The sequence below is a fragment of the Haliaeetus albicilla genome, chromosome 13 (assembly GCF_947461875.1).
Source record: "Haliaeetus albicilla chromosome 13, bHalAlb1.1, whole genome shotgun sequence".
NCBI lineage: Eukaryota > Metazoa > Chordata > Aves > Accipitriformes > Accipitridae > Haliaeetus > Haliaeetus albicilla.
In genome coordinates, this window is record NC_091495.1 from 28049690 (window position 1) to 28074190 (window position 24501).

At 35.9% G+C, this 24501-nt stretch overlaps 1 protein-coding gene across 1 annotated transcript in view; it reads left to right on the top strand.

Moving 5' to 3' along the window:
* Nucleotides 1-24501, top strand: part of ADSS2 (adenylosuccinate synthase 2) — a 38980-nt gene that overhangs the window by 10337 nt on the left and 4142 nt on the right. The window contains exons 2-11 of the mRNA XM_069800607.1: nucleotides 6316-6418; nucleotides 8935-9003; nucleotides 9762-9812; nucleotides 12077-12143; nucleotides 15305-15412; nucleotides 15696-15777; nucleotides 17314-17440; nucleotides 20326-20480; nucleotides 20898-21022; nucleotides 22099-22196. Coding sequence (XP_069656708.1) covers nucleotides 6316-6418; nucleotides 8935-9003; nucleotides 9762-9812; nucleotides 12077-12143; nucleotides 15305-15412; nucleotides 15696-15777; nucleotides 17314-17440; nucleotides 20326-20480; nucleotides 20898-21022; nucleotides 22099-22196 — 985 coding nt within the window. The remainder of the gene's footprint in view (nucleotides 1-6315; nucleotides 6419-8934; nucleotides 9004-9761; nucleotides 9813-12076; nucleotides 12144-15304; nucleotides 15413-15695; nucleotides 15778-17313; nucleotides 17441-20325; nucleotides 20481-20897; nucleotides 21023-22098; nucleotides 22197-24501) is intronic.

The window sequence follows — 24501 nt, forward strand, 5'->3', positions numbered from 1 at the left end:
TGGCAGTTACTCCTTCAGCATTGCTGGCAGCAGTGCAGGCAGCAACTGGTAATCTGAAAACTGGAGGCTGGGTCCAGCCATGAAACCAACCACTCTAACTTTGGTGTGTTGTTTCAAAGTCTTGAGCAAAAACAGTGGGCCTTGGTTGAAAAGTTGGGGAAATTCAATTAGGGACACAATTTAACATTGCTATTTGGTAAAGCTGTGGGCTGCTGAAAGGGCTGACGCCTTGGTCACTGAAGAATCCTTTGGGAGAGGAGAGAGAATGGTTGCAAATACTGTGTTGAAAGATATGAGGATAAAAAATAGTGCAAGGAAAAAAGAAAGGACAAACAAACTGAATGGAAACCTCAGAGTATGCTAAAACGGCAATGCTGTGCCTTGATAGAGATGCACAAATACATGGTGCTATATCTAAGCCAAGTATGCTTGGGACTTCAGGAGTAGTAAGCCTGTGTTAGCCTCTTGATAGGAGTATAGTGTGTTGTTACTGGTTCTTATTGCTCTTTGTTTTGGGTACATGCTTTGTTGCTAGATGGAGAATCTGTTTTATGTTCTGTTCTTTAGCAAAGCATGCACCTATTTTTAATGTATACTCAGTTTTCTGTGATGAAATGAGCCCAAGTTCAGAGGCTGTTTTCTAATGTAAAGAAAACCTGTAAAGAAATGGTTCGGGTTTTGTTTTTTTTTTTTAAATACTGTTCTGTCTTCTATGTGAGCATTATTAGAACCTAAGGGAGATCATTTCTATTCTTACCTAAATAGCCTAGTAATAACCTAATCTAGAGAGATACTTCAGTGTTAAATAAGTAAAAGTTAAGCATTATGCATATTAAATTTATGAAGTGTTTAGTCTCTGGTGTAATATTAACAAGAACTGATTTTTCTTCTTGATGATTTCCAACTGTATACTTCTAGTTCACAGTACTTGAATGCTAGGTGATGCAGCCTTTTGGGCAATAAACACCTGTGTTTGTTGTCTGACTGTGTCCTTGGTATGTTTCAGGGATGATGCTGTACTAAGAAAATTTTCAGGTAACTAGCAGACACCTTTTGGCATGACTTCCAGAATGAAAAGACTTGAAATAAAAAATGTTGGGATATTCTAGATTGTGTTTGTTGAAATGAGAAGCTCATGGCATGTAAGGATTCTGCTGTATGTATCCAAACTTGAAGGATGAGTGCAGGGGATACTTAAGTATGCAAAACCCAATTTATCTCCTCTGTGGTAATTATATGTTTAAGAAAATAATATACACAGTTGTTGGTAGAATAAAAATCAGAATTAATTTTCAGTGATTAATGTTTAGAGTATTATGGTTTTTAAATTATTTTTAAAATTAGAATTTTTTTCTTAATAGCTGTTTGAACTGACAGACAGGAGGTTTGGGGAGGAGAGAGAGAAAAGGTTGTGAAATGACTTTTAAGAGAGACAGTCTTATTTAGGTTCAAAATTTTGATTCTGCTCTTCTGGCAGATGATCTGAGGGTTTAGAAAAAAAAAACCCAACTTTATGAAGGAGGTTCAGTGGGTTTGTGTTTAGCAGGTACTTGGACCTTGAAAGCTCTCTTCTGGTCCCACCTATACTGCCTATCCTGAACTGTTTTTTTTTGTTTTGGTCTTCTGCAAGTTTAACTTACCTAAAAATTGCTAAAAGGATCTTTCTTTTTTTCTTAAGAGGGCTTTCTCACTTGTGTTTTGCATTAGGTATTTGTGTCTTTGCTGTATTTCAGAAAGCCTCTTTTGCATAATTTTGGAATAAAATATTGCATTGCAATACCGAGCAAGTGAAGTCTTGAGTCTGTTAGACATTCCTGACTGTCATGCTATTCAGTCTTATTGATTAGCTTTATTCTTAATTTTTTTTATTTTTTTTTTTTTTTTTTAATCCACACAATATTATTTCTCTTACGCTGGCAAAGCCAGCTCTGCCTTGGCTGCCTGACCTCCCCCACAGCCTGCATTCTGACTTCTGGAGGGGCTTCCTCTGCTACTGTTCTGCAGAATGGGAAGAAAGCACCCCAGTGAAGAAGTTCTTTGTTCAGAGTGCCACTGGTGCTGCCTTGTACCTCTTGTGTATAAGAATTGATCTTTTCCAAGAAGTCATCTTTTCCACCCCTCAATCCTTTTCTGCAATCTGTCTGATTGTAACTGAATCCAGAGTTGCCTTGCCCTAATGGGTGAGTATGTTGGCCATGGGACGCTTGTTGGCTCAGATGAAGGAAATCTTGCCGTTGTGCAGGGAGAAAGGGAAAAGTAGTCATCGCTACATGCACGTAGCATATTCCAGACTGAGCAAGAGCATCTTTTGGTCTTGCCATGCACTTGGCCTCTCTGTCTGTGTTGGCCCAAGGTAGGTGTTTCAGTTTTCACGTGGCTGGGAGAGAACTCCTGTGGTTTAGCTACCTAGAAGGTTACTGAGATATGGTAGACTGATTGCTCTATTTAGTTAACTGGGGAGTATTGCCAGCCTCAAGAAATTACTTTTATGTCTTAATTTCCCTCTGGCAAAAGCTTTATACAATGTATTGAAGATCATTTGAGCATGAACTTTGTTTAACTAATGGTGAAAATAAATTCCACAGTTAGTTCTCCATTAATAATGTTTAAACATTTGAATCAAAGGAGTGTTAGCTTGAATGACCTAACTGGTCCCATTTGGTTTAGTGGGATGAGGGAGGAGAAGTGAGAAATCCAGATGGAAAGCATTGAAGCCAGGAGTGACCTCATCAGTTTATACCTTGAATAATGCCCAGAGGCAATAGTTGCCTTCATTACAAAGATGTTGGCATTATCATCAATTTCTGGAGGAAGGGAAAAAAACCAAAACAAACCCAAACCCCATAACCTAACAACAACCCACCCCTCCACCCCACCACCACTAGAACTCTGAGTTCAGGTTTCTGTAATTGGAATTGTTTACCAAACCCGTGTTGTGCAATGTCTGAGCACACAACATGTGTACACTTTACTGCTAGTTCACTGTAAGTGTACAGTGTGAACCATTCTTTTAATATATTACAATTCCTAACTCTGTAACTATACGCTTGCACTTCTGCAGTTAAGGTAGAGCTTACCTGTAAATCAACAGCAGAATTTTGAAAACCGGATTAATGAAATGCTGTTGTTTTAATGCTCTCCTAGAATATGGTTTGAAATTAAAAATATTTTTCAAAATGACACATTTTGACAGAACGACATCCAAAGCATGATGGGGACTGACTTAATGTTCTACCAGACGGCTGCTATCAGTAGTGCATTTGGGATTGAATCTTTTCATGTCGTAGGAATCATAATATAAACAACTAAATTCTGAGATTCAAATTCGAGTCCAATCTGAAAACAAGTATTTGGAAACCTTGAGGTATTAGAATGGCCTAGGAGTGTGTTCAGATGGCGATTCATCACACATCATGTCAAGTTTTCTACTTTAGTCTCTAGCAAAATCCCTTAAAGTATAACTGCTCACATTAAACATGCAGAAGTATATATAACTTAGCTTGCTTCTAGATGAAGTGTGAGCTGTGCTGTGCGTGTAGTTCAAGGTTTAAAAAGTAAGATGCCATTTTTATTCTGTCAGCCAGGGGGTATTTTCCAATGAGCATGGAAACAACATACCTTGGCATCACTCAGCAGTGCAAGGGAGAAATCTGGACACCACCAAAACCCAGCAGTTGTTCTCATGATTAACAGAGTCTGAGTCTGCATGCTGTACACCTTGCTCAAGCAGATGGGACCGCTGAACTTTAAGTTACTACATCTGAATGGCACCAATAGCTTGTCAGACTTCAAAAGATTAAGAATTTATTGTTAATTGTGATCTAATCTCTACAATGGCCAATTTTTTTTTCTCTTTATTTGACATTCATGATGCTAGAAAACCTTTTTTTTTTTTTTTTTAAATAAATTGAGAAGCAAAACATGAAATTAAGTCATCCAGTTAGTAGGGGATTTCAAATGAATAGTCATTCACTAATCCTAGTGTTGCTTATGGATTAGTAGTCCCGTTTATTTATGCTGCAGTGGGAGAATTTGGACTCATCTTCCCATATGTAAATTACTACTACCTCAGTACTTCAGTGTTGTACTTAGGCCTATTTATTGAATTTTCATTTAAAGCACTTCAGTGCTCTTGTTAAATTTGTCTGGACTGATATTACCGGTGAATCAAATAGGACTAATTTGAAGGAATCTGAGGAAGAAGATAACTACCACTTTCAGCAGATGTACTTGACTGTAAATGCTGCTTTAGTATATAGCTGTTCTTTCTTCCTCAGGAAAGGTTTTGCTTAGGTTCTGAAACACTGAGTAGAAAACCAATGTCTTTTCTTACTTAAAAAAGCTTGTATATTTTATGTATGTATATAACTTGTTAGTTCTTAGAATATTATCTAGTTTTAGAGTAACTTGTAGTAGCTCAGGAGTATCAGCATTGCATTTAAGAAATAGTTGTAAATGATCTACCTGCTAATGTAGCTAGTTAACATCCTTTCAAATCAAAGATACAACTGTAGAGTTGGTAGACTGCTAAATAATCTTTCTTAACAGCTACTGTTGAATAGAAAGGATGGAAGGACGAAGAGGAAGGTTACACCTGAACATTTATTATTTTCTTAAAAGAATAAACTTGAAAGGCTTGCTTTATTTATGCATTCAATATGTTTCACATGTTGTGAATTGAAAATTTGGCATTCTCTGATTAAGTCAGATCATTTGCAGTGAAAACCATCTGCATCCAGAAATCTTTACCACGTCTTCAAGGTACAGTTCACTGCATGGAAAAACTCTACTAAATTACTAAATCATTTAAACTTTTCTTAAATTCAGACATTTCCTTTGTTGGGTGAAGGTTTGTAAGTCTTCCCTTTTTCCAAAGGAGGTGGAGCGGCTGTAAGTCCTGAAATAAATAATGCTGAAATTACAAGAATTTTCATTGCTAACTTCACTGAGATTACGCTTTTACCTGTGGCATGTGTATTTACATATTGGCACAAATGTTTGATATCTAATAATATTCTTTATTTGTAATGTCAGATATATGGCTTTATGTATTGCATTCATGCTTTGTAAATGTAGTAGTAGTGAGTAGCTGTTGAGTCCATTGCTTAGAAAAGATCTTTTGTGATACATTATTCTGAAATCTTTCAGATTTATAATTTCATAGATTAATTTTTCATATAGTTTCTTTTTTCTTTTCATATAATGCCTTTCTTCAGTTTGTCTTGTGCTGAAAGAATGCTTAGATTAAAAGTCTTTTCTTTAAGGCTTTCCTTCTATGAAGCAGTTTGTTTATTTCTGGTGCAAGGTACCTGTAAAGGATGTTCCTGTAGTTACGACAAACAGAACCATTTTGTATGTAACCTTGTCTTGCACAAATGACTCGGTCACAAGAGAGTGAAAGCTTATTTTCAAAAGTACAACAAACAAGAACTGGGGATATTTAGTAACTATTTTGTAATCTTTTTCGTTTTATAGGCTTGTCTTGACCCTCCTTAAGACTTGGTCATCAGCTTCTTTTTGTATTTTAGACGTACTTCACAGTTTAACAAATCTCTTAATACTCTCTGTGGTAATGAAAAATGCTAGAAATGTTAAGTGTTAGGTTTCCGGTATCTTACAAAACCACAGTCATCTTAGTTGCCTCTAGATTCACTCCTTAACAGCATATTTCAGATATAAATGACTTGTATTATTACCAACCTCTCTTATCGCTGAGGAGGTACAGAATGAACAAGTTAACTTCACTGGTTACTACTCATAGAAAAACATTCAAAAGACTGAACCCAAAATTCAGAACAACAAGCCTGCACATTGCCAGCTAGACTTAACCTTTCCCAATAGATGTATGGGTTTATGTACTCATTTTGACTGGTGATTTTTTTTTTTTTGTAAGGTTGCAGTTCCACTTTTAATACTTACTAGGTTCCTGTTACAGTTAGAGAGAGTAAAACTGATGATGGCTTTTAGAAGTGTTTGCATGTACTGGAATATTTATGCTTCTGTCCAATAATTTTTAGAAAGTTTTAATCTTATTCCAAGCTTTTGTACCTTTGATAAACCAAAATACTGTCCAAAGTCTATATAATGGATAATACTGATGTTGAAATTGTCAAGTTTGACAAAACAAGTTTGGCTGATTTCCTGGGAGAAGGAGATCTCTCAAAGATCTTTTGTCAGTAACAGAAACAAAGGCTGCAGAATTGGAGCTGGAACCAGTTTATTCCATCTTTATACTGTGTTCATTTGTCTTTTAGTATCAAAAACTATTAACACTTTTTTTCTTTCTTCTCCCACCCGCCTCCACCCCACCCCCAGGGAGGCAATAATGCAGGGCATACAGTTGTTGTGGATTCTGTGGAGTATGACTTTCATCTTCTGCCAAGTGGGATCATCAATCCAAAAGTCACTGCATTCATTGGTGAGTGGGACATCTCTAAAAACTAGACAATACTGTAGCTACAGACTTCTGACAAGTTAAAATAGCAAAGTATATCTGAGGACCTACAGGATCAGGATATTTCATTCTCAAATTCTCATAGGCCTGAACTGCTCTACTATCTTCTTAATACTGTCTTAACTCAGTTGTGAAGTTTGGATTATGGAGGTTTCTTTTATTGTCTTGGATAGTTTATCTTTGTTCTTGTCTGTCCTATCAATGCAAACAGCTAGCTGCCCAGTGTATCTTCATTCTCCTGCTCCCTCTTATTTTCTCTACGAATTATTTCTTTTATTCTCAGAATTCTTCCTCTCTGTTTTAACCTTCAACCCTGCTAAGTAACTACCAGTACCTTTTGAAAGATAGATCTTTCCTCCCTTTTCTGTTGGGTTGTGAAATGAATGCTGACTCCAAAAGACTTCTGCACTATATAGTTCTTACCAAGAAGTCCTCTCTGGAGAGTACATTAGAAGGTTTAGGGCTATGGCAGTACTATGTGATGTCAGAATCTATGATTTGTTTGCTTCCTGAAGGGGGGTTTAGGTTGTCCTGTCTGTTGTCCCCACAACTGTATTTACCCCACTCCCTCTCTTGGAATCCTGTTGCCAATCCTACATTGTTTATTTTCTTTGGAATGCTTGTATGACCAACCTACTTAATAATGCTGTGTAGCCCTTAAAATTTCCTTCTAAAAATTAAGGTAAATATAAAACATGTTGACACAGCGTTATAACTATGCATGTACTCATGTGCTTGTTTAACAAATCAGGTGAGTCTCTGGATTGCTAAAGGCTATGACCTATCAACACTTCCATCCTGCTTTTTTGATACCCAGAACTCCTGTCCCTTACACAGTGTACTTCTCCAAATCAGGAGTCTATTGCCATGCTCTTCCTGTCACTTCTTCCTGCATATCTCATTGCTTTGAGTCTATAGTCTTGCCTCTCAGCTTGGTACATGTGCCAGGAGTAAGTGATCATTGACACTTTGCTGAACACCATAGCAACTAAAGAGCCTCTGATGCTAGTTACTTGGTTCATAAACAGTACTTGCTGAATTCTTGGGTCCAGCTTGTAGTGACTTTATGCTTGCAGTCAGCATTAACTCTTTACTTGATGGGAATTGGTGGTTAATTGCCTCTTTTCAGCTGCTACATTGTGACTTGATAGCGAGATAGTTTTGGATCAACTTGCCCTGCCTAATACTTCTACAGAAATTGAGCCAATAGGCATGAAAATTCCTCTGATGAAAGGGACGTTGGGATGTTAACCGCTTCTAGTTTTGCGGGCTGTGGCAGATGGTAGTACTTTTATTCTCTTTTGATGTGTTACTGTGTTATGTTTCTTTAGAAGATTATTGCTTGAAAACAGTAAAAAAGGATGCTCATTTGCCATATTTTGTTTGGTGGACTCAGGGTTGAGTAGGAAAGACCCCATCCTTTAAAAATAGAGTAGACAGGAGAGAGCTCTTTACAAATTGTCTTGTCTGTATCCTATCTCTTGGTCTTGTCTGTTTGGAAGTTTGTTGTTCTACTTTAGGTCTGCTCTGTGTTTAAAACCTCTTTTGGGGAAAAAAAAAAATCTGGCTTAAGGTTCCACTGAAAGGGCTTATAGGTTAAAAAAAAAAAAAAGGGTGGGGGGCAAGGGCAAAATGATTGGAGTGTTAGAATAGATTATTACTGTCAATTAGGACTGTACCATGAAGGTTACAGTGATGAAGTCTTAAATACTTTGTATTTTGGTGTTTAGAATGCTTTTTGTCTATGTGAAATTAAGTAATATGCAAATAGTTACAAATGGCAGGTCCCTTCATTCTTCAGCTAGATGTTACCATACTGATAGCTTTGGATCTGCTGATGTACTGAGTTTGGTATGACCTTAAGATGGTTCAGTTTTGCTAAATGGAAATGTTCCTTCTTAAGCAGTCAGTGATGCTGTTTAATTGTATGAATTGGTAGTCTTTTTCTGAGCAATGTGACAGCTGTAGGAAAGCGAGCTTGCTTTTGATAGAGCTTTTTCCTCTGTTATTTTTGCTAGTCTGTTAACAACCCCAACTCTATATACAGAATATTCTGTGTCTATTTACAGCAGAAGAGTGCCTGAGGGGATGCTAATGTTTATAATGATGATAGAAATGTGCAAAGCTTTTAAAAAACAATAGGGTTATTAAAATGAAGTACAAAGGGAAGTTAATTTTAGGTACAAGGAAGTTGCATTCTGGACTGTCCCACGATGCTGTTACTGTTTGTCCTGATCTAAATTGAAAGTTTGTTGAGTTTATTAGAAAGATTCAATGCATTTAGTTAGAAACACATACTTTAGGGGTAAATAAGTCTTTAACAGATTAATTCATAAGACTAAAAATTGCAATGTCTTCAAAGTTTAAAAACTTAAACAAAATACTCTGCATTCAAAACATGAAATGTCTTTGAATTGTTTGGAATGTTTTTTTCCATGCTCAACATAATTCACTAAATTTTGCGTAATGGTTTTCTTCAGGAAATGGTGTTGTAATTCATTTGCCAGGACTCTTTGAAGAAGCTGAAAAAAACTTAAAGAAAGGAAAAGGTGAGAAAATTTTAAGATACTACCCTTCAAATAGTTTGTGTGGCCCTCCTCAAAAGATTTAGATTGCGGATGCTTCTGTAGAGGTTACGTACAGGTTTCTTTTTTTCCAGAAATCCATTTAGCTGCTAGTTCTTGACAGGAGTCTCACTAGAAGTCCCAAGGCCCTCATGGGAAGACGGACAAAAGGAGTCTCTGTACAGTTTCAGAAAAGAACATGTTCTAAATATGAATTATCTGCAGACATTTTTCTTTGCTTAAAGCAGTGAATTTAAGAAATGAAACAACTTGTCGAAGTGTGTTACCTGTTCATAGTCATTTTACTTCTTACAATATTAGTGTACAGTTTGATACATGTTAATGTAAACAAATGCTGTGGTAATCGCTTCCTGATTCAGATCTCAGTTTGGATACTTTCTGTTATGTGTATGGCCATGTTTGGCAGCAGTCTACTGTAAGTGAAGTAAAGCAATGCTCTCGATTATTCAAAAACAAAAAGCTACTGATTGATTGCTGAAATTGAGGAACTCGTAGAATAGCTAGTATTCTTCCTCAGAATAAGCCTGACTTTCTCAGCTTTATAGGCTGATGCCAAGTTTTAATTATTGAAATCTACTGGGTTTTTTTCTCTGGAATGTGATTGTTCAATCTTTAAATAGATTAACTGAAGACTAAATATGAGAAGTATTTATCCTTTATACATCAGAAGACAGAAATGCTATATAAAACATAATTTGAGCTATTTCATTTTGTCTTTTAAGGGCTAGAAGGCTGGGAAAAAAGACTAATAATTTCTGACAGGGCTCATATTGGTAAGTTCCTGTTTGTGGTTTGGTTTTTTTTGTTGATTTTTTTGTTAACATTTATTTTCTCTAAACTTCCAATGGCAGTAAAAGCATGACAATTTTTAGCCATCTCTTCATATAGGTATATACTTTTCTTTGGAGTAAGTCTCCATATGCTGCTTTGGTTTATTGAAGGTCCTAGAAAAAATCACTCGCCACTCAGGATCCTCCCAGGTTTATATTCTAGCGACTCTCTAATCCTATTCCATAAGCATAACCTAGGCAGAAAGCAGGTTCACTTTCCAAATCAAAGATCAGAGGTGCAAAGCAGTCAAAAAGCAGTTCAGAAGTTAATTGACTGAAGGATTCATTTCCCCCTTTGGTGTAAGAGCAGTGTTGGTTATAGCAACTTCTCTGCTGTGAAACCACTTGACTGGGCGTGACTTCCAAACTAACAGGCTCCCTACCAAGTAAATTGCTACATACTTCAGAAAGGAGACTTTATGGGGAAGGACTCTATAGGGATGCAGAGAATGGCAGCCCTCCTCCCAGGGAGCTCATCAGTCAAGCGTTGATTCCAGCCTATGTTCCAGACAACTCTGCAGTTCAAAGCCTGGAGTAAAATAGCATTTAGAATCCAAACCACTTGAAACAGAGCTTCGGAGGCTCTTGCTATATCACTCCTGGGACATCTTTATTACATAAATTAATCCTTTAGATTAGATCTTTAGATGTCGTAACATAATAGTTATGTAACTGCATGTATTGGGAAATGGGCTTATTGCTGCTCAGGTAGTCATCTTCTGAAGATGCAAACTTTTTAGGTCATTATCAGATAAAAGCTTATAACACCGGAAAAAAGGTTTTGCTTTTGGTTTTGCTTTTTTTTTAAGGAAAAAAAAAACCAACACAAAACCCCACAATCTGGAATAGTTTAGTGAGTGAACATGTTATTTCAGAATAAATACATTTTTACTTTGGAGTAACTACTGAGTTTGAAATAGTTGAGTAACTGTTCCTAAGTTACTAAAATCCTTTCTGAGAGTAGAAGCACTGTAGGTTAATTACTTGGAAATGACTAGATTGTTAGAAAAACTGTTCTGCGATGATTATATTGCAATGGCAATACTGTGAAGTTTTCATAGCTAAACTGGTCTTGAGTAAAAAGGACCAGTTATTGACTGTCACCCTTAATTATTCAACCTGTTAACATAAATGAACTTTGAGAATGCTTCTGTTTAGAAAGTTTTGATGACGGTCTGGAGATCTATTGCAATGATAAATATGTCTTCTCTAAATTGGGTATTGGCGATCTGTGAATGATTAGTCTGTAACAAAAGATCAGCCAAAAATAGGTTCAAACTGCTGGGGATAATCTAATCCTTTAAATTACAGAGATGTGTGGAAAGAAACACAAAATAAATTGGTAAGGCAAACAAGGAGAACCACTCTTGTTTTAAAGAGACTAGAGTACTTAATTAAATGAGTCTGTTTCTTGCAAGTTTTCAGTCTTTCCTATGTAATGTGTAGATTAGTTTTTTAACTTCAGGAGGTAGTACTTAAGAAAAATAAGCTGCCTTCTGTTAACCTGCAAATTGTTGCACCACTGTTTGTATTTGACATGAGTCATGTCAGTTTTTTTTTTTTTTTTGCTTTTATGGTAGACAGAATTGGTGCAAGGAATACTTTGCCTAATCTGTCAATAATACGTAATGCTTTAAAAAATAATTGGGGCTTGTGAAGATGACTTCTGTTTACATAACAGGTGTTGGTGGGAGCTTTTGTATTTCCAAATGTATTTTAATTGATGTTGTCTAAAACATAAAAATAAAGTGGTTTAAGAAATCTTTAGAATGAATAAGAATTTTTACTTAAAAGTTCCCACTGTAAATTTCAGCAGTTGACATTTTTTACTATAACCGGTTTTCCCAGATCTTTTTTCAACTGCATATTTTCTTTCTTTCCTGTCCATATATTCTTTTGGGCCACTACAAAGCTGAAATGGCTTAGTAGGGGGAGGTGTATATACAGTCTGCAAGTATTCTACAAAATAAACACTTAAAAAAAAAAAAAAGTCAGTCTCTGAAGAACCTCAGAACTTTCCTGTGAAAAAATGTAACTTGTAAAAGAGGAGAAAAAACTCTTGCCATTTTATTTGCCTCTCTTCAGTGTGTATATTTATGTTTTCCACATTGATGAACAGGGCTAGAGTTGGTTTGAAGAAATAGTTACTGATATGGTAATTTGTTTTACACAAATTTTCTACTTAAGTTATTTTTTTATTTTCTTAGTATTTGATTTCCACCAGGCTGCTGATGGCATCCAAGAACAACAGAGGCAAGAACAAGCAGGAAAGAAGTAGGTAGTTTTGTTTTGTCAAACATAGGATGACTTAGTACAAATGTATGACTTGATACATTGGACTTCTGTTATTGTTTGTCATTGAGTTTAAACAAGTATTAATTATCCTTATAACTCTTCAATGTGGAGTATGCAGGGATCATTTCTTACACTTTTGTCCGCCAGTGGCTAGCAAAAAGATTATATTCTTAATGAAAGGGTTGTATCTTGATATTTCGCCTTACAAAAAAGTTCCTAGTTCCTAATTTGCTTTATAAAAAGTGTTCCTGCTTCCTAATGTTTTGTTTACTGGAGGTGTTTGTTTCTGTAAAAATATATTTCTGTTTATGAAGATCAAAAGACCCTTTCGTCATCTCCAAATAACTGAAAGGTCTGATATGACTGATTTGGTATCTCACAATGCTTCATTGTCAGAAGTGCATGTAAGTGTTCACGTTGTCTACTACATGCTGCTACTGACTTTCTGAAGCTTTTGAAACTTTTAGAAACTAGCTGCTATGTTTCTATCTTGTGATTTTCAAGTAGCTCACTAGTTCTTGAGGATGGGGAAAAAGCTGGCAGAATTAACTGTGCCATGTCTACAGCTGGAAAGTAATGCAGCACTATAGACTTCTGAGATACCAGTGAACTTAATCTCTCTTCTTGGAAGTTTGTCTGATGGATGAAAAGTAATTCAGGCTTCCTTACTGAGACCTGTAAAAGGTATCATCCATGACAATAACATTTAAAAGAATGTCTGATTTGGGCATATCTTGCTTTACACAGGTTGATATTGAGTGATAACTTGTCAATTATTCTTACACTGGGTCATTTTCGCACTTGACTGTGCTGTACCAGCTGTCTTGTTACCTGCTATTTTAGGAATTACAAAGTAAACAGGACGAACATACATATATATGTCTATATAATGTATATGGAAGAATATACGTATTTTTCTTGTATGAGCTAGTATGTGTATATCAGCTGTGCTTGAATGTTTACGGACCACAAACTAAAATTGCTGTATAACAATATTTGCAGTTAAAAACACTGTCAGTCAGTCAGCTACTTGTGAGAAGGAACCACTTTATTAGTTAGTGTTAAAGGTTGTAAGGGGAAGCCCAATGAAGAAATAACCACTTTTCTCCAATTAATTTGTTTTAAAGAAACCCAGAAAAAAAGTTACATTCAAAGTTAAAAAACTTAAGTCACTCTTAAAAGGGCTGTATTTCTTCTTTCTGTGGGGTTCTTGAAATTCTGCAACAATCATACAGTTTTCAAGCTTGTTAGAACTGCTGATGGATTGAAAATGCTAAACTATCTATTTCCTTCTAAATTTTAAGGCTCTGTAAGTGACTTTGGGGGGGGGAGAACTATTACAGGCTGGTTAAGAGCAGGCTATCATGAACTACTTATCAAAAGACTGTCTCCTGTTTGGCGGTGGGGTGGAGAATTGAAATAGCCTGCTAGCATGTCGAACGGTAGATTTGACTGCATAGCATATTTGGTATTAAAATTCTTTTGTGTGTAACACTTCAAAGTTGATCATTATAAATAGAAAGTTTATTTTTTAACTGAATGCTTTTATCTGTTCAAATGTAGCTCAAAAACAGTCACAAGTAAGGCTCATGTAGCTTCCGTTGCAGAAAGGTTATAGAAAAGGTAAACTAATATAGTATATTATGTTTATACAGTTGTTTTAACTTCTATAAATACAGTCTTCTGACAGCTTAACTCTTTTGTGAATTGGCAGGTCTTAATGAAACAAAATAAATGGAAACCAACTCCTCCTTAAAAAAGTTCTCTGTGGAGGGTGTGAATTAAACAACTGTTTAAGCCACAGTGTCCTGGTCTGGTTAATGATACTGTATAATGCAAAGTTGATCAGAATGTCTGTCTTCTTGCACTGGAGGCAAACACATCACTCCCTGAGATTACTCAGTATTGAGTCCAATTGGAAGAATCTGTTTTTTTCCAAGAGTATTGTTTAATCTACTCCAAACTACTAATGACCTAACTAAAATGAATTATGTACTGATTATGAACTGTGTTTCAGTTCACTCACAAACCAATTGATACCCTTTATGTTAAAGTTTAGATATGACCTGTACCTTCTACTTGCAATGGAGTCCCTCTTGAATCGAGTTATGGTATGGTACCTTCAAGGCAGTTTGAAGAAATCTGGGCCACTCTGCATATGCAGAATTTATAATTGAAGAAGATAAGGCTCTGTGTGTCTGCTCAGGGAAAAAACAAGCAGCAAAACAGTTAAAACTAAGTGCAAAACTAAGCTTAGCAATGTACAGCACATTTCTGAAAATGCTGCACACCTGTTCACTTTTTAAAAAGTTACTTAAGCTTTTGAGAGTGATGGGGAAGGTGTTTGATAATCTACCTATGATGAGTGCAGTTTGGCTCCATTTTGATAGCTATTTAGCAAGACTCTGGCAGAAGACACTTTCTGAATGAACTAGCTGTACTTCTCTGACAGTAAAGTCAGTGCAAGTAAATTGTATCTTTTGTTATCACTGACATAAGCTGAAAAAGGCTTTCGTGTAGAGTGGGTAGGTAAGGGTAAGGAAAAGAATTCAGGTTTTCAGAATCAGCTACAGTGGAAAATCTATTCCTGAACCCGTGCTAATGTACAGCATTTTGAGTATCATTGTCCCTCTTAGATGCTCGGTAGCAATTTGTTTTCCTGGCTCCAGCTGAGGTATTTAGAATTAAATGAAATATTTCTTACATACAAACTTGAAATCCATACAGTTTGTGCTGTTGCATTATGGAGGACTTTCTTTAGGTCTTCAGGACAGCTTTTTAGGAAAGTGTTTAGTTAGTTTCAGTTCATAGTACTGCAGGATGTTGTCTTGGCATTCAGTTCCTTAAGTGTAAAAGTTGGGAATTGCGTACAAATAAATACGTAATTGTTCACTGAAGTATGAAGAGTTATTGGTTTAAAACCAGAAGTGTGTGGGAGATTAATATCTTTATGTCTATAAACAGTGATATTCTGAAACTAAGTTGCATATTAAAAGTATCTCATGTTTTAAGTGCTTAAAACAAAGTTCTAAATGCTCACAATTAACAGCATTTTATTTTATGCTAAGGAGGTATTAGCTTTAAAGAAAACGCATCTTAGTTTTATATCAAGAATAACTCCTGTTATTATCTTTTGAAAGTTTGGGAACTACCAAAAAAGGAATTGGTCCAGTATATTCTTCAAAAGCAGCTCGAAGTGGACTCAGAATGTGTGATCTTGTTTCTGATTTTGATGAATTTTCTGAGAGGTAATTTCTGTATTTTAATGCACAGTTTTAAGCATAGTTTTCAGTTTCTGGGTACTACTCTGGTTGCTGTTACTTTTTATATTAAAAATTATTGTAAAATATGAAATTAATTTTATTTATAATTTTATTAATTTTTCTCTTTTATAATTGTTAAAATATTTTATTGTTTAAAACTGTTTATTCACCAGATAATTGCAGATATGTAACCAGTAAAACCTAAGGTTGGTGGGGGCATGAGGAGGAAAACAAACAAAAACCTTAGTGAAGCATTTTTACCTTCCAGGTTCAAAGTGTTAGCCAATCAGTACAAAGCGATATATCCTACCTTAGAGATAGATATTGAAGGGGAATTGAAAAAGCTCAAGGTAAGCCTGCTTCTGTCTGTTAAATGATGTAATCACTGTGTGCAGTTACTGATATGTAAATTTCCTGGTGACTGATGCTTGCCCTTGTGTGAGGAGTTAAAACATAACACATATTACAGGAAATTGGTATGTATCAATTTTAAAGAGTCTGCTAGCATCCCTAAAGACACTTTTGACCCTGCTTTATGCAGCATTTCAAAATTTCAAGAGAAATACTGTGAACTTCTAAGAAAAAGGCTTGTATAGGGAGAATTATTTTTGATTTCCACTTGCTCAAACATACTGGCTAGGAGAAAAAAACCCTAAAATAGTAGTTGGGGAAGGTATGTTTCATTGTAAAGCACAATATTAATTCCTTGTGTCAGAAACTTAAGAACTGAAGTAAATTATTATTCTAATAAGCCTTAAGGGAAGAAAAAAAATACGAACAACATGTTAAAATGTAAGTTGATAGCAGCAGAACTAATCAAGCCTGACTGCCAGCAGACTAGTCTTCTGGTTAATTATGAATTCTGATTTGATGTTTTCCCTGCAATTGGGCCAGCTGTGAGATTTCTCACTAGTATTAATTTTCTTATGCCTAACAGTGTGATTTTTGCGATGCACCTAAGTTCTTATTTGGAAGAAATTGTCAGGTGTTTTACCCTTACCCAGCCTTTTTGTTCATGCATTTTATAGAAACTTAACTGTGTGAGACTATGTTGAGCTGTAGTATTTTTATCAATATGTAGACCTAAAAATCAGTTCAAGTTGAGTGTTTTATAATGCTTTATAGTTTACTTAGTACACATTAGGATTATAGAATATCTGAAGCTATTTGTAGCTTGAGGAAAATTACTTGCACTTAATGTTTGTTTTATGCTATGCACTTGATTAAATTCTGAAAGACAAAGTGTTATATTTCATGTGAAGTGAATCATTAGAATGAGAACTTCATATGTTCTCATGGGGAAAGGGCTGTGTACCAAGTGTTAATCTGAACATTACCGGCTTCTTACATCCAGCCACTCAGTGGCATTCAGGCACTTCACACTTAATTCCAATAAATAACTTTTTACTTCTACTTACAAACATACCTGTATATATGTCACAAATTAATGCTGCTTTATAGTTGTGTGCATTTGTTGGCTTCAGATGGCCAGAAGCGGAACTCCCCACATGCTGGTTTTGGGGGAGAAATTTTGAACACTTGGAAATGAATTACCGAATACAGTAAAGTATTGTGATTATAATCAAGCTTGAGTTGAACCATTTCAAAAGTTTGGAATTTATACCCCCCACCCCCCCACCCCCCCTTTTTCCCCTCTTTTGTTCTTTCTTTCCTCCTAGGAAGAGCATACATGTCTATTGTATACATCAGAGTCTAATGTTCTTCCTTCCCCTGTTCACCCATTATGGCATATTTAGCATTTCTTTGTTTGCTTTTCCTTTTCAAAAGGAATAAGAGCATTGTTATGAGAGAGGAATAGCACTTGTACTCTGGCTGGCTTTATCATAATGAAATTATACTATACAATAGTCTTTTGTATTATTCAGGGCTGCATGGAGAAAATAAAACCAATGGTAAGGGATGGTGTTTATTTCATGTATGAGGCTTTACATGGACCACCAAAGAAGATCTTAGTAGAAGGTGCAAATGCAGCACTGCTGGACATTGATTTTGGTAGGTATAACCTTTTTGAGAGACACGTTGCTGTATACTTACGTTGTGAAAGAGGAACACTAAATATAAACTCTTCCGTGCTTAGCTGTTCTTACGGCAGAAATGTTTGGTATTTGGGAAGAACAGTACTCTATATGACTAGCAAATAATTAGAAGAAGAAGTTTTTAATTAAATCAAAAAAGCTTTAGACTCTCCCAAGATTAATTATTTGAATGACAGTAAAGATCAAGGGACTTTTCTTAAGTAGAGTGTAACTATTACTTCAGTGTCTATAAATTTCATATGAAATAACTCACAGTTGTATATGTCTGTGGAAGACACTTGAGAACTAAAATGGAGAGCTTTGAGAGGCAAGGTATATATGCAAAGTAGTTGTTGACTTTTGAAGAATCAGCTTGCCTTTTTTTTTTTTTTTAAAAACCCTTTGTATAACATTTAGTTTTCAACTGTTTCATGGTGTAAGGAAAGATGTTGGGAATCTGGATTGCTAATGAGGCAAGAGTAAAATATTATCCCAATCAATTTGAAATTATAAATGGTGAAGTTTTTCTTAAAACACTGTAATTTTGCTCATAAAATTAGAAGCTTCTTGATAGAAGCAGCTTTTTTTTTTGAGATTATTATGTTTGTTATCATTATGTTGCAAGGACAGATAAATTATTATACCTCTGTATAGGCGTAAGCAGCCTATATGATTGGCTCCTGCATTTTGTCCCATTTTTCTTCAGTCTCACTAGCCTTATAACTGCATCATTTTTATTGTTGGAAAGATGCTTAAGCCTGAAATTGAAACCTGTAAGAACTACGGTCAAACAAATACAAAATTGGTACACACTCTGCTTTCAACTGATAGGAGTTCTGATATTAGGCATTTTCAAATATAGTGAGTTTGAAAGCCTCTTTCTTGTGCCTCTTTCTCTCCTCTCCTGACACAAGGAAGATGCGTCTAAGGCTGGTCACTGTAAGTGTAAGCACCAAGTTTTCCCATAATAATCTGAATATTGGAAGAAACTTCCTTTTTTAAAAAGTCAAAAACAATAAAAAAAAAAAGAGAAAGAAGTCTTCAAATATGCTTGTCACAGGGAAATGTTTTGATGCAAAACTTGAGATATTTGGAGAAAACTCTAGGGGGGGTGTGTTTTTTGTAAGTAGTGAGGATTTTAGATTTCATGTATGTATAGGAAATGCAAATAGTCTGAAACTCATCAGATATGTCTATAATATGTACAGAATTGTTCGGGCACTTACATTTTTCTCCTGCCTGTGCTGTGAGACCCACACACAGAGAGTATATCTGCTCTCCTTAGGTAGATACCATGAGTGGATTGGGCACTTGGGTTAACAATAGACAAGTCCCAGTCAAAAGATGTTACAATGCCAAATTTGATTATTGAGCATTCTGAACGGGGCTCTTTTCTGTGCCTTTGTGCACAGAAGTCTTAATACTGAAGTGAGTTTTATGAGTGTGTGTCTGTTGATGGTGAAGATGGTAAATCCCCAGCCTTGCAGTCCATCCTGCTTTTCTGGAGCGTGTAATGAAGTTCACATGTGCATGTGTCTGGGGGTTGGGGTGTAGGGGTTGAGGTGTGTGGTCTTCTGTGTATTTAAACACTGAGTGAGGAGAAACCAATGTCACTACACCAGGCTGGGAGCTGAAAATGAGTAAGAATTGTCTCATTGACTCTGTGACATCCACTAGCTGTATTTTCTGTCAGTAAAGAAAAGCTCAACTTTGGTGTCCAAAGAAGGATAAAAACTAATTAGTGCTTGCAAACTGGTGTGACATATCACCTGTAAGTCTGTGTCTTTCTCTTGTTGAGTTAGACAAAAGAAGCTAGAGATACCTGAAGCTAGTTTGCAAAACCTCACTGAACAGTCTCTGAAGGGTTCTACCTTTTTAAAGTTGTCTATATTGCTTTCATTTCCTTTTGTTTTGGCTGTTCCTCTCTTGTCCATTTCTGATTCTTATACCAAAAGAAAAGAAAGTCTGAAGCATGAGGTAGAAGTTTCTCACTTATATGTAGTTACTGTGTGGCTGAAGTGTTTGTTCACAATTCAAATCAACTAAGGATTGGCATGCTTCGTTTCATCTTCCATTACTTTAAAAAAAAAAAAAAAAAGTGTAAACCCAAGGATTTTGAGATGTTTAACTCTTTTATCTTTGCTGTCCAGGCTGTTTTTTAAACGAGGGCTGAATATTTAATTAGAGACAAACTCTCACCACTAATGAACTAGACTATATTCCAGGACTCTTTTTTTTTCTTTTTTATTTTTTTTTCCCTTCTTTAATTGTGGAATTTTTTTTTTTTTTCATTTGATTATGTAAGCAAAATTTTTCTTTCTGGAATTCTACATTTCTTTGCAATTTCTTACCCTTAATACATGCTGACCAGTTTGTAGAGCTTGTATTTTATTTTTTCTCCCAAAATGAAAAGTGATAAACTTGTGTTTTCTAACCTTTTAATACCATTTTCTTAAGAGAAGAGTCTCCCTTGAAATTTTCATTGTTCTATTAGTGAGTATATTTTATGTAAGATAGCAAGGCATGGTTTTCTGCTGTCTTACTGCAATTTTTGACTTGTATGATCATTCAGAATTGTCATGTAGTCAACTTTTGCATCTGTACCAGTTGAAGTAAGTGGTAAGATTCCTACCTTTTTCAGTAAAGAAGGATCAGACAATGTACATACAAAGCTAAGAGCTCATTAAATATCTTCTTGACCACAAAATACATTTATTGTGTGTTTTCTTTTTTAGTGTGTAACACCTAGGTAAGTGCAATGCAAGTACTAATCCTCACCAGGTTAGATTTTTATATGCATATTTTTTTAATAGTTTAAAACCAGTGTTTTAGTAAGTTTTTAAAACAAATTTTTTTTAATAGGCACATATCCTTTTGTGACTTCATCAAACTGCACAGTTGGAGGTGTGTGTACAGGTCTGGGCATGCCACCGCAGAATGTCGGGGAAGTGTATGGAGTTGTGAAAGCATATACAACAAGAGTTGGAATCGGTGCCTTTCCTACAGAACAAAATAATGTGAGTATTATCAGCCCTAGATGTGACCTGTAACTGGGCGAAATAACTTGGTGTGTCTGTCTTATGTTAAATCAGTGTTACTGGTTAAATGCAAGTAGATGACAGTGTGTTTGGATGTCTCATTCTTCCGATTCTAGACTGAGCTTACAGGACTGCCAAATCTGATTGTCAGTTTCTCAGACCTTCCTGTGGAATAGAAGGCTAGAGCAGGAACAAATTTTGAGAGATTTGCTCAAATAGCATTCTCTTGAATTAGAAATAGCATTTTGTATTTCTATTTTCATCCCAATGGACAACTTTGTGAAAAATTGGGGAAAGAACTTTTAAGGTAATTTACAATGTTGTTAAATATACACCTGCATCATATATTGCAAATAAAAAAAAAAAGGCTCATGTAATAGTATTACTCTTTGTTAGGAAATTGGAGAATTGCTGCAAACGAGAGGTAAAGAGTTTGGCGTTACCACTGGTAGAAAAAGAAGATGTGGCTGGCTGGACCTTGTGTTACTCCGATATGCCTACATGATTAATGGATTTACTGCGTGAGTTATTTTGACAGCTTTGCTGGCAACTTGACATAAAAAGCATGAAATGCTACAGATTACTGTAAATTGTACATATACTAGTTAGTAACATGCAGACTGTTAGTATTCATTTGTTGATTGTTTTGATATTTTGATAAATTAACTGTCCTTCATTTTTCCTAGCATTAAATGTTTTTTTATTTGACATTTTCATACTCATAAATTTTTCTTTCCTTTACTTGTGGCATGTTGTTGTTTCTCATTTAAAATGATCCAAGAAGCACTTACATATCTTAGTACTTGATGCTTCAAGGTACCCCAACCCCTGCCATCCTGCCAAACCAAATCAAATTCATTACAAGGGCCTTAAAACCTGATATAGTTTGTGGGGTTTTGTTTTGTTAGTTTGTTTTCAAAATAAGACAGATGGGAACCCATCAGTATCTTCAGCAGTATGTGTAAGTGTAGAAAATTCTGATATGACTTTGGGATTTTAACTAAAATGAAAAATAGGTATCTGAAACAAAACTGGTATAAAATTTCTAGTAGATCAAACTATGTAAATACATGCTTTACTTACATTTTCCTGTTTTTCTTGTCCTTTGTGTTTTTTATTTAAAATAGGATGCAGCCAGGTATTTACAGAGCCAGTGTTTGATTATTTTGCTGCTTTCACTGTAGGACAGGAACATTTGGCAGAGGACAGGAACAGACAGCAACAGGCATCGTGCTATGAAGCCATCTGAAATGAATGGTCATAAAGTATCTTGGCAGCACCCTGACCAATTAAAATTCTAAGACTTAAAGCTATAGACCAGTAACTTTAATTGGAGAATACCTGTTCTTTGAATTTTGCCGTTTTCTTACAGTAGTAAATCTAAGGATGCGGATGCAACAAAAAGCCTGTTTAAGTTTTCTTCTCTTTTTTGTTTTAAAGTCACACCAGATAAATAGATTAGTGCCATACAAGCTATTTTTCTAAGGAAAGAATTAATTGCAATGTGCAGGAATCAATTTTTCTTTTGGTATTTTTACAATGTGATGAGAGTTGAGAGGTGTTGAACTTGTTTAACCAGAGTCATGTTTCTGTATAGATTGGCACTTACCAAATTGGATATCTTGGATGTATTTCCAGAAATCAAAGTTGGTGTTGCATACAAACTAGATGGTGAAATCATACCTCATTTTCCTGGTAAGACTGCTTGTTTTAACAATTTTAGATTTTAGTGAACTGTAATCTGATACTTAAATGCATTTGACTTTTACTTGTAAAATTTATGCAGCATCAAGACATTAACGTCTTCCCAAATGCACAGAGACACACTGTACCACACCTGTACCTGCACCCTCAAGACACCTGTACCAAATACTGTCATTTATCTACTAGAAAGATGCAAAGTGCTGTATAAAGCTTCTTAAATGTGAAGGTTGTTACTGCTTTATCCCTTTCCTTTAATACAGCCTGCATTACCTTCAAGCTAAATTGGAAGCTTGTTTCACACTCTAAACCCGGTGTCTTATTCCCACTACTGTATTCATCCCCTCTTCTAGCAGGACAAGTCTTCATTTAAGCATGTGGTGAACCACATGAGAGAACTGATCTGGTTGAAAAACCAGATTTTTCTCTCCCTGTGTTATATTTCTAACAGTTCATTTCCCTTTAATGGTTCACAGAGTAGCCAAAAACCTGTCACACCTACGCAATGGAAAAAAGGGAGAAGGGGTGGGGGAGGAAATGAGCAATTAGTTTAGATGAAAGCAAGACTGTTTTCTGATTCAGGACCACCATACATCAGCTTGGCATGATAGAAAGTATAGTTCCTGAGGAGGACAGTGATCATTTTTACCTGAAAAATGTATCTGCATGTTAAAATATTCAAATATTAAGCCTAGTGTTTTCATGGATAATGCATCTTTTTCAGTTTGCTGTAGCAGAGATACTCCAGAAAAAGGAAGAATGTTAACTAGTACTAAAGATTGGGCTTTCTCATTTTCTAATGTGCGCATAGATGCCTGTTTCTGTTCTAATTGCTACCTCAGGGTTTGATGCTGGTCGCAGGTTACAATTTTTCATGTGATATCATCAGCAGAGAACTTTTTGTGGGTGAGGAGATCAACTGTAGTAATCAGATACAACTCACAGCAGGATTTATGTAGTATAAAGATGTAATTATGTATAAAGGAATAAGTGATGATCTGCCAGTAGTTCTTGCAAATAGCACGTACCTGTTAGGGAAATTCATAAGGCATTAATAAAAAATCTTGTTTCTCCATGTGCTTGGGGGAGTTCTCTAATTGATTTGCCTTCCAGTATCTTCAAACAAAAGTGCCAGTTACAATCTGAATGCATACTGAATGACATGGCATGCACTTTTATTCAGGAAATGTACTACTCATCTTGCACTAAACCAGGGAATGCTTTTCCCTTTTAAGACTCGTATTCCCTGATCGATACCCTTATCAAAATATTAAGGAAATTTGTGTGTACTTTAGATGGCTGTTGAACGTAATGGGGATTGCATGTTTGAATTGAGAACTACTTAGTAAATGCTTCATCTGTAGCCCTGTCATCTAAGCTGGGGGCTATTTGGACTTCGTGTGCTCAAGCCAGGAGGACCTTCTCTGGCAGTCCGTCATTAAAGATGACATAAATAGGTGGCCATGTTTTCCAGTGCTAAGACTTAAGTGATTACTTTTTTTTTCCCCCATTCATTTTGTGTCTCAGATGGGACAAGAATCTTGTTACAGTTCCTGAGGGCAGACTTTGCTCCTTGTATATGCCCAGGTAACAGGTAGCTGACATTTGGTCATAGCACCACAACGTGGCTGACCTGCATAACTGTGTTTTTCTTCAATGTATGAACAATTAAGAATTCTGGTAGAAATTTAGTAGAAGTTGTTGTCTTTGCTGTTGACGTGCTGTCTTCCTTAAGTGTCAGGAAGGAGTTTGAGCTGAACTTCTGGTAAGCTGGAAGATGCTGTCTCTCACAGTGCCTCTGTGTTCCACACCTCTCTCTCTGCTATACTCCTCAACATTTGGCAGCATTTTCAGCACATATGCTGCAGGTTACTTATTACCCCTGCCCCTGGCATAAAAAACAAAAGGTAACTTTCTTCACACTTTGTGTTTTGCAGACCATTAGATTATTTTTGATGTCTACATCTCTGCATGCTGTGCACTTGTATAATTAATTTATTTTTAAAAACTTGCCTCTTTGACATTTTGAATTTAATTTAGAAGAGATCTAGTCTGGGAATCTCTTGCTGGCAGGGTATTTCTTTCTCTCTCCCCTCCCTACCCTCCCACTCTCTTGGAGATGTTAGTGATTTACCCTTCTTGTGAAATGACTGTCTCTAAATTAGAAGCACACACAGTGCCCACCATCTCAGGAAAAACATGCCATATTTCATATATTGTTCCTTTTTCCAGCTGGATCAGAGAATCATACGAGTCTCACTCCGTTTTTTTAGCTTAGATTTCTGTGGGCATTTCATAA